This window comes from Gavialis gangeticus, unplaced genomic scaffold (genome assembly GCF_001723915.1).
Source record: "Gavialis gangeticus isolate Ggan-Ray unplaced genomic scaffold, GavGan_comp1, whole genome shotgun sequence".
In the NCBI taxonomy this organism is placed as follows: Eukaryota; Metazoa; Chordata; order Crocodylia; family Gavialidae; genus Gavialis; species Gavialis gangeticus.
In genome coordinates this window covers 85,292,673-85,302,871 of record NW_017729034.1, presented here as the reverse complement: position 1 = coordinate 85,302,871, position 10,199 = coordinate 85,292,673, and the positions used below count along the sequence as shown (strand labels likewise).

General features: G+C 46.0%; 1 protein-coding gene across 1 annotated transcript in view; it reads left to right on the top strand.

The window, feature by feature from the left end:
* Positions 1-10,199, top strand: part of GRM1 (glutamate metabotropic receptor 1) — a 427,931-nt gene that overhangs the window by 88,897 nt on the left and 328,835 nt on the right. The window contains exon 3 of the mRNA XM_019527617.1: positions 7,066-7,315. Within this exon, the coding sequence (XP_019383162.1) occupies positions 7,066-7,315 (250 nt within the window). The remainder of the gene's footprint in view (positions 1-7,065; positions 7,316-10,199) is intronic.

Sequence of the window (10,199 nt, the reverse complement as noted above, 5' to 3'; positions counted from 1 at the left end):
CGGGTGCGTGCTGAAGACAAAAAAATTAAGGGCCCCAATTTTTTTTTTTTTTTTTGTGGAGTCTGCCTGCCACTCCCACAGCTGGGGGGTGAGCTGCCAGTGGGCTGAGTGGCCCCTGAGCTGCAGGAGGCCCAAGTCCTTCTCTCCATGACGGTGGCACCACCCAGGGCCACCTGGGCAGGCTGCTAGTGGGTCAGGTGCTGCCTCAGCTCAGGGTCAGGGAAAAGATGGATCGGGCCGCATGCTGCCTCCAAACTGGGGCAGCACCCGGCCTGCTAGCAGCCCTGCTACCAGCCCAGGTGGCCCCGGGGACACCGCTGCTGCAGAGGAAAGGACTGGAGTCCCCCGCAGCTCAGGGACCACTCGGCCCACTGGTAGCTCACCCCTCACCGCGGGAGAGGTAGGCAGGCTCTGCCAGTAAAAAGGATTGGGCCCTTTGCGCTTCTTCCTTCAGCAGGCACCTGCTGAAAGCAGAAGCAGAGAGGGGCCCCATCCCTTTTTTCCTTTTTGTGTGTGGACTCTGCCCATGGCCAGGGGAGAGCTGCCAAAGGGCTGAGTGGCCCCTGAGCTGTGGGGGGCCCCCGGTCCTTCCCTTCATGGCAGCAGCGCCCCTAAGATCCACATGGGTATAAATGTGCCCTCTATGTAGAAGACAGGTCTGTGAGAAAAAAAATAATAAAGTTCAGGTATACAAAAAAAAAAAGGTGGTACCTTGAAACAGAGCCATATCAGAAAATGTTTCAGTTGTAGAAGTGCTCAAACAAGGAAGACAGTCATGAGTTGGCTCCCAAGATCAGACCTTGCACAGATACATTTATAAACTCTAATGATGGTTATATTTTATGTTATTTGAATGAATTAGGTTGGTTTTACTATCCTCCCTTTTTAAACTCTGTTTTTTAACCTAGGAATAATTCTCTCTGGCATGCTTGTTTTGCTTATAAGCCCTCAGTCCAGCATTAAGCTCTGCAAAGACTCAGGGTATATCTCCAGGGGTCTCACTACATGGAGTTCATTGCAGCTTCCATTAGCGACAGATGTCTGTGAGAACACTCTAGAGGTGGACTCATTGCTCAGGTTTAAGGCATGTTAGTAGGGCAGTGTGGGAAAGCAAGCACTCTGTAGTGGCTGCCTGCTCTGTAGATGTAGGCCTATCAATCTAACACAATCTAACCTTTCATTTATTCAGAATAGAAGTTAGAAGGAATACGTTTATGAGAGAGGTCCCCCAATTCATTCAAGGTTAGTAGGGATTATACCTCTTCTTTGAGATACCCCAGCCAAAGGAAAATGTGTGGAAAAGCTTTGAAACATTTTTTTTTAAGTAACAAGACAAGCAACACAAGAGACCTACCTATTTTGTAGACAGAGCCAGGAGCAAAACTTACAGCGAATTTGACTAGCATCTTTCATTATGAGACTGTTTCATTTAGTATATTTGACACATTTATTTTTCATGACAGTAGAAATAAGATCCCAATCAAAGGGGCAAAAGCAAAAAAAGGCAATAGAAATAAAAAACACCCAAAATGTAAATGACAGCCACCTAAGCAGCTGTTCTGATTGAAGAGAGTGGGTGCATCTACATGTCTCCCTATGGCACCACTGTTACTGTGCCATCATTTAGTACTTCCTTTAGGAGTAATAGCTGTTACTGTGCCATGCTGGTGGTACATGACTATTTTTAGGCACTATGTCACTGTAGCAATGTGCTATAACAGGGGTAGGCAAAATTTTTTGGCCGGACTGCCAAAAAACCCACAATGTCTACCTTGGAAGGTGCCGGAGTGCCGACATGCTGGAGCCCGGAGCAGCTGTTTGCAGCTTCCGGTCTGCAGCCAGCCCACAGAGCCCGGTCTGCTTGCAGCAGGGCTTGCAGCCTCCCAACTGCCTGCTGGGAGCAGCCTATCCTCCGTGGCTGGCAGCAGCTGCTTAGAGCCCAGGCTGGCGGTGGTGTGCTGAGCAAAACGGCCTTGCATGCCGTTGTGATGCTGTGGCATCACAGTTTGTGCCTGCTAATATAGCAATGTGCTAGGGCGACGTAGCAGTGACACAGTATGTCATGTGGACATGCCCAGTGAGTGTCATTCTTCTCAGGCCACGGCAGAATCCCATCTAGGCTCCCAACATCAAGCTGAAGTCACAGCATCAACACCTGAGAAAGGGTCATGAGGCTCATCCAGCCTTCCAACTGCTACCCCTTGCTGCTTATGCATGGGTACCACGGATACTGCTAGATATGAACCTCAGCAGATTAGAAATGACCACAAGACCCTAGAAATGTGAAGGAATGGGGGAAGAGTTCTAAATAGTCTTCCTGGTTGAATGTAAAGGCTCAGGCAGGAACAGATAAAAGCAGGAGATAAATGCATGGCTTCCCTGGAACAGGGCTTTGAATTCCTCAATTCCTGCAATAGTTATCCATAAAGGAGGACTGTTGGGAAGAGATGGGCTCATCTGATGAAAAAAGGGGAACTATGCTAGGATACCAACTTGCCTAGTCAGGTCCAATTTAAAAGCAGCATGAAGGGAGCTCATGACAAAAGCCCAAATGGTAAACCAAAAGAACAGAAGTTATCTGGTCAACGTTTGAAGTCTGCTGAGGGAAAATTGAAAGTTGTAATAGGTTTGTAGAAGACAGAAAAGAAAGAGCAACTAGGCAACCCATCCGCACCTAAGCTATCTCTGCACAAATGACAGGAGTATGGGGAATAAGAAAGAATAGCCTGATCTTAGGATGCTTGTACATGTGACAGGGGCTTGATCCCCAAGGTTTTATTCTATACTCCCTTAATTGAAACAGCAGGCCATAGAATAAAACCTTGAGGACTTAATCATTTACATTTTTCTGTCATGTTACGATGAGGGGCCTGATCCTTTTTTTTCTGGTCGGAGCTGGAGCCTGCCTACAGCCGGGGGGTGAGCTGCCAGCAGACTGAGCAGCCCCTGAGCTGCACTGGGGAGACTGGTCCTTTCCTCTGCAGCAGCTATGCCCCTAAGGGCTGCCCAGAAGTGCTGCTACTGGGCTAGGTGCTGCCCAAACTCAGAGGCAGCACCCAGACTGATCCAACTGTTCCCCAAACCCATCTGGGGAGCAGCACCTGGTGGGCTTCCAGTGGGTGGGTTTGGGGAACAGCTGGATTGGGTTGGATGCTGCCTCTGAGTTGGGGCAGCTAGATGGGCCCACTGAGTAGGATATTTTAGATTTGTTTTTGCTAACAAGATAAGAATCAGTCTATATGGTTATGCCTGTGTGTAGAGTTGACTAAGATTTTAATAAAGTTTTTTAAATGTCAAAATAACCACAAGTTGATTTGATTTCTGGAATATGAAAAAAACCCACTTCTGCTGCCAAATAAAATGGAGATAAAATTCCAATAGATGTTAAACAATTCTGAGAGAAAATTACAGTCTTTTACACAGAACTCCTGGATTCTATTCCCAATTTCACCTAGTCACTGTGTGACCTTGGGCAAGTTGCTTATAGTCTCTCTTAAGGTACAGCATGAGTATCTATTTAAAGAGGTTAATTAATGGAACTTAGTCTTTTTAAAGTATTTTAAAAGCATTGTATGAAAACCATTATATAAAAGTGTTATGTTTTTATCTGCTTATCCATATGACACCCTCATTCTATGGATTAAAATTCCATATTATAGTTTTTATTTAAAATTCTTAATATATTCTGCGTTTATGAAAGTAAAGACTACTCCACCCATGCATAATTGTGCTTGGCTCTGGTTGAATTTCTCAAAGTAGATGTATATATCAGAAACAAGAATATAGGTTTACCATCAGCAGGAGCCAACCGGCATGCTGTCTATCCCATGAGCCCACCTGGGCTTCCAGCACCTCGCACACCGAGGTGTGGGGCAGTGTATAAGTCGAGGTTAAATTTTAAGAGTTAAAAATTTGTCTTCAAAACTTAGCTTACACACTGTGAAATATGGTAATGAACACTATCATGACATAGTACGGTTGGGGACTGCATTAATTTATGGCAGAGTAATTAATTGCAAATAAAACACACATGTAAACACTGACCACAGGTATAAATGGAACCTGGTCAACCTAGCCAGCAAAGGTTGAGACTCCTGCCTGACACCCATCCACCTGGCTCTGTATCTTCAGCATCCCAGTGCCCCAGCCAGCTGACTACCTCCCCCTCCCCAGTGCTGCCACCTGAAGCCCGGGGCAGAGCAGGGCAGGAGCAGCCCTAGAGTAAACTGCTCCGCTCTGGCTCAAATTGCTACTGTCCTGCTGGGTGCTTGTGTAGACACTGGGCACTTATACACAAGTAGCAAGGCTGCTCTGATGCAGTGTAATTACAGTGTGTTGGAGCAGGCTCAGTTAATTGAGTCTGTTGAAGCATGGCAATTATGCTCCAGCAGACCCCACCGTCTTGGGTATCAGTATCCCTGTGCTTAAAAATGGCGGTGGGGGTGTCACACACACACACACACACACTGTTTCCTAGAGCATGTATATAAACGTTCACTGTGCCTGGGAGTAGTTTACTCCCACTCCAGAATGTATTGGTCCTCGTTAATTGCACATGTAGATGCACCCATGGAGAATCAAATCCATTTTTCCCTGTAAGAGGGTGCATTGACATGTTCAATTAATACTGTATGATACACCCCATCACAGTTTGCACTAAAGTTAACTGCTCCCTGGAGCAGTGTCTACACGTGTGTCCAGGACTGCAGCAGTTTGAGCTGGGGCAGAGCAGCTCTGGGCTGGCAGCAGGCTTGAGGAATCAGTCCCTGGATGTGTTGCAGCATCAGGTGGTAGAGCGGCTGTCTGGGGCACAAGAGTACTAAAGTGCAGAGCCATGTGGCAGACAGCCCCTGCACTTTAGCAGTCTCATGCCCCAGGCAACCCCATCTCCACTTGCATTTCATTGTACTTAATTTACCGTGCCCAAATGCTTGTGTATGTGTAGATAGTGATGCTTTACTGTGGAGCTAATTGGTCAACTCTCCAGAAAAGTACATGTGTAGATGCACCTGGTATATTTTAAAGTTAGGCATACAACAGTGGTTCTTAGTGTTATTCTTTGCTTACTTTTTCCTTTCCATACCCAGTCTAACTTTTTTTTTAGTTTTCTTGCACTCCAGAAGCAATACCAGAGATGCATCTGGGGCAGCAGTCCACTCTGATAAGGAGAAATATAAGATGACTTCATCTCACTTATGTGTGTTGGTCATAGCAGCTAATAGAATAAATTTACCAGAGAAATGGCTTGTATGGAAATTTGTTCTGAGTGTCTCATAATAAATGTAATCCAAGCGGTACTCCAAGAGATACCCCCTCTTCAATTGAAGGGATCAAAGCAGGAACACAAGCGCTGTGGGAGGTGTAGGGACTCTCCTCCCCCTATAGAGCAGAGCCAGACCACCAATAGGGACTTAACCATATACCTTTTAATACTGGGAACGTAACAGGCATAAAATCAGAGGGTATAGTAGACACTACAATGCCCCAAGGGGGCAGGATTCAACAGAGGTTAGACACTTACAATCATTGACAAAAAAAACCAGGGTTAACAAAATATGAACAGCAGAACAAATGATACAGGTTGGTGAGATATAAAAAAGGAACAAAATGCAAAATGTCAAGGAAATATAGGCCTTGGTACCTGGAAGGGGAGAAAGCATGATAGCCCCTTTCCAGGGCAAGAAGATTTGCTTCATGGTCGCTCACTCACCTCAGCAGAGGCTTGAACCCAGCTCTCTCACATGGTAGGCAGGAACACTGCCACACAGCCAGCACTGGTAGCACTACTGTGGCCTGCTAGGGGTCTTGACCTTTCCAGAGCCCTGGCCTCACCTTGAGCTACCTGGCCTCTGATTGGAGGAGCTGGAAGCAGAGCTGGGAACCTCTCAGGTCACTGCTCAGATCCTTGTTGGAGAGGAGGGGAGCCTCTCCTGCTGGCTGCAGCCTCTCCCAGGGGAGCCTGGAGCCCAGAGGGGAGCCTCTCCTGCCAGCCACACACTGCACTGCTGAGGGTCCCACTGCTGCCTGCAGGTCCTACTCTTTCAGGCTCTTCTGAGGTACTGCTCCTGCCCTGCTGGCTCAGCTCTATGAAGCTCCTTCCTTGTTGTCCCTTGCTGGTCTCTCCTGAGTCAGCCCATGCTGCCCCTTTTATCCCCCTCCAGGTGACCCAAGGGGCCAATGGGGGTGGGGAGTCTCTGGTGCCTGACTGGTGCGGAAAGGGAATCCCAAGTCCTCCAATCATCTTTTGCCCTTTTAAAACCCCTGGGCCAGGTCACGGCCAGCCAGCCCGTCACATCAATATATTCTGACTGAACGAGTTGGTATGTAACCTAAAGTGTTCCTTGAATAGCCTAGTAAAAATTGTGGGGAATAGATGGACACTTTTCAAAATACTTTTGTGTAAGAAGTAAAGGAGCTTTGTAGTAACAACAGCAGCATTTAACTCAACAACCTGCAAACTAGAAACGGCTTTGTAACCCAAATTCATTTCACACAGAGAGGAAGGCTGCTCTGCCTAGAACCACCAATTGTCACTTCAACTGCTTTTTGTTTGATTAACTGCTCCTATTGCCCCAAACAGCTGGAGGAGCCCATAGTACCATCATGACTTTTGCCTCCTAAATCTTAAAAAAATGCTTAACTTTCCCAAAGGATGTGGTATTCTTACTGTTTTAGTTGCCCCTTGTTCTCCTTGCCTCTGTCTGTCATTTTCCATGTTTGCTTTTGATATGCACTGTTCTCAGCTAGTCCCCAGTGCCAAAGTTGCTTCACTGGATTCTCATTTATGAAGACTGTGCTGGGTTATAAACAGTCAGTGCAATAGCCCTGGTTAATGAAAGTCTCTTTTCCTTATTTATTGTCAGTGCTACCATTATTAGTTAATTTGAGAAGAAACACTTGTTGGTACCATTGTATCTCTTAAGTACCTGTCAAAAAAGTGGCATGCTTGCTGCAGGGGGCTGGACCCCATGATCTGTAAGGTCCCTTCCAGCCCCTAATAGCTATGAAACTATGAAATGCCATTGCTGTTGCACTAAAATAAAAGTAATCATTTATTTTATCCAGGAAATTATGGGGAGAGTGGAATGGAGGCCTTCAAAGAGCTGGCTGCCCAAGAAGGTCTGTGCATTGCTCACTCCGACAAGATCTATAGCAATGCTGGGGAAAAGAGCTTTGATCGGCTACTGCGGAAGCTCCGTGAAAGGCTACCCAAGGCCAGAGTTGTGGTTTGTTTCTGTGAAGGAATGACAGTGAGGGGAATCCTTATAGCTATGAGACGCCTTGGAGTACTTGGGGAACTCCAGTTAATTGGAAGGTAAGCCTTTGACTTATATTTCATTGCTTTCTCAGGAGAAAGACTGTCTTTATTCGCTGACTTCTGTAACTACAGCTATTGGTTACACTTTAATAATGAATTTAAGGAGGCAACCAGCTGAACCCAGAAACAAGATATAAAGATTTTTGCCTACTAAATTGGGATGGTTTTGGACAGATTTTCCTGATGTAAATGTTCATGGCCTTTGCAGATACACACATCCCAATTTAATGTGTTTTTGGGTGGGTGTAGCAATATTTATATAGAAATATTAAAACTGTAGTTGGAAATGTTGCATGCCCTCAGAACATAGGCCAGGGAATGTGAATTTGAAGTGTGATAGACAGAAAAATTTACTAAAAATGTTAGGAAGGAAAGATATGTTGATCTTTATACTTTCACTTAATTACATTTCATAATTTTAGAAGTGGTAGAGTGATGTTGTAATTGTAACACTTCCACTCTAGTCTCTCTCTTGCCACACCTTTGATGTTATTCTGCTTGCTGTTGAGGGAGGTGGTCCCTGGGGCCAGGAGTAACTTCACTCATTGCCTCTTCTGGGGCCCACACTTCCCTTTGAGTGCTCCCCTTTTATAGGAGCACTCTCACAGGCTTCTGAGGACTTGTTGAAGCCTCAGCTGCCCTAGCTGCGGCCCCTGGGTGGATACCCTTAAGAGTATTATGTATGTATATATTGGTGTAAAACCCTGCCAAAAGGATGGGCAAAAATAGTGGATAACAGAAACATAGTACCCTATAACAAGTAGCCTGTGTCATTACCAGCTTGAGCTGTTCTGCCTGGTCTTCTATACAATGGGTATCCATCAATATTTACATGCCTCTCCTCTCTAAACTCCTTCAGATAGTTCTTCAGACATTGAGGATTTTCTGTGCATGGTGCATTTGGATTCAATCCTCTACACAGTTTATGCATCATACAACTCATCACAATGATCTTTGCTCAACAGGCAATGCACTGTTGTACAATTGAATGTTTGTTTTAAAGTTCTGGTAATGCTCATTGTTCTGATTCATCCTCAAATCCTACAAATACCCTGGAAACCATCTTCTTGGAGGCAAAAATCACTTTACCCTTATGACAACAACTCTGGAATTGGCCATTCAACGGTCTTTCAGCTTGGAAGTTTAAAGAGTTACAAAATTAGCACACCATGTTCATCAATCCACAACTTTGTTCCTCAATCTCATCTTCAGAGACTCTATTGCTGTCTACTTTTTCAGCCTGTCTTCTATTGCCTCTGTGAACCCTTTACCTTTCCATTGCATCTCTTCTATGATATCCTCTTTCCTCATTTGTTTCATTTTGTCTTACGCTTGCCATGCTTTCTGCATTCAATTGCCGTCTATTCTCTGCTTCACCTTGGTAAGGGTGTTATGGGTTAAAGTTAAAGTAAAGGTGCAAAGGCACAATTTTTGCTCGGATACCAAAAGTAGTGTCATAGTTGGTAGTTGGAAGGAACCTGAGCAGATCATCAAGTCTGACCCCCCGCCATGGCAGGAAAAAGTACTGGGGTCAAATGACCCCAGCAAAGTCTTAGTCTAGCCTTGTCTTAAAGATCCCCAGGGTAGGAGCCAGCACCACTTCGCTTGGAAGTTGGTTCCAGATCCTAGCCACCCTGACTGTGAAGTAGCGCCTCCTGATGTCTAGTCCAAATCTACCCTCTGCCAGCTTGTGACTTATTTCTAGTCACTCCTGGTAGTGCTCAGAGGAACAGGGTCTCCCCCAATGCCTGCTGGTCCCCTCTGACTAGTTTGTAAATGGCCACCAGATCCCCCCTCAGACTTCTCTTGGGGAGACTGAACAGGTTCAGGTCCCATAGCCTCTCCTCATAGGCCTGCCCTGCTGCCCCCTGATCATGTGAATGGCCCTCCTCTGGACCCTCTCCATGCTGTCCACATCCCTCCTGAAGTGCAGCACCCAGAACTGGATGCAGTACTCCAGCTGCAGCCGGACCAGTGTCACAAAGAGGGAGGATCAGTTAGTACACCATGACTAATTGAAATCAAATCACTAAAAGTCCAGAAAAAGTAGTGAGCAAAAATGTTTTTTTTTTTTTTGTGACAGACAGATGACAAAGACACAAACAAAGCAAATTATTATAGAAGATTGTTACATTGACCTTGCAGGAGGGAGCAGCAGAACAGGAAGCAGAGTACTGCTCTCTGAATGAACAAGTTTTATTGTTCTGTAATCTCAACTCCTTGGTCTCTTGCAAACACAGCCCCTTCATCTCTAGCTGCACCCTCAGCCTTGGTCTACTGTTTAAGACTTTAGCTCCTGGGTATCAGAAGCAGCTCCTCCTGGGGTTTCAGTCTCAGCACCAGTCTCTACCCCCTTAGCTCAGGACTAGCTCCTAGCATAGGTAGCAAGGGACTGCCACCCAGGCATCCTTATTCAGGACCTTCACTACCCCTGTAGTCACAACTCAAGTCCTCTGTACAAACACAAGCCAAATGTTTCATAACATAAATAGTCTCTCTCCTCAGGGTAAATGTTGCCCACAGGCCCCACCTCTGTAGAAGCCACTTTCCCCAGATTCTCTAGGTAGCCTAGGCACCTGCATGTCTATCTCTAGCAGCCCCTCATGCCCATAGGCAGGGATTCCCCTGCACAGCCAGAGACTGGGTTTATATCCCCCAAGCTCAGTCTCCTCCCAGTCATGTGACTGGGTCTGCTGAGCCCAGTAACCAGGTGTAGCTAATTGCTTCATTAGCCACCTTGCCTTATTAGTCCCGGGCTCAGTCCACTTAAGCTGTTATCCCTTACTGTCCTTCCTGCTTCCTAGTCTCTCACCTTCTTAGGCCTTTAGTAGCAAGGGTGCCTTGTTACACACCCACCCATCCACACACACACACACACACA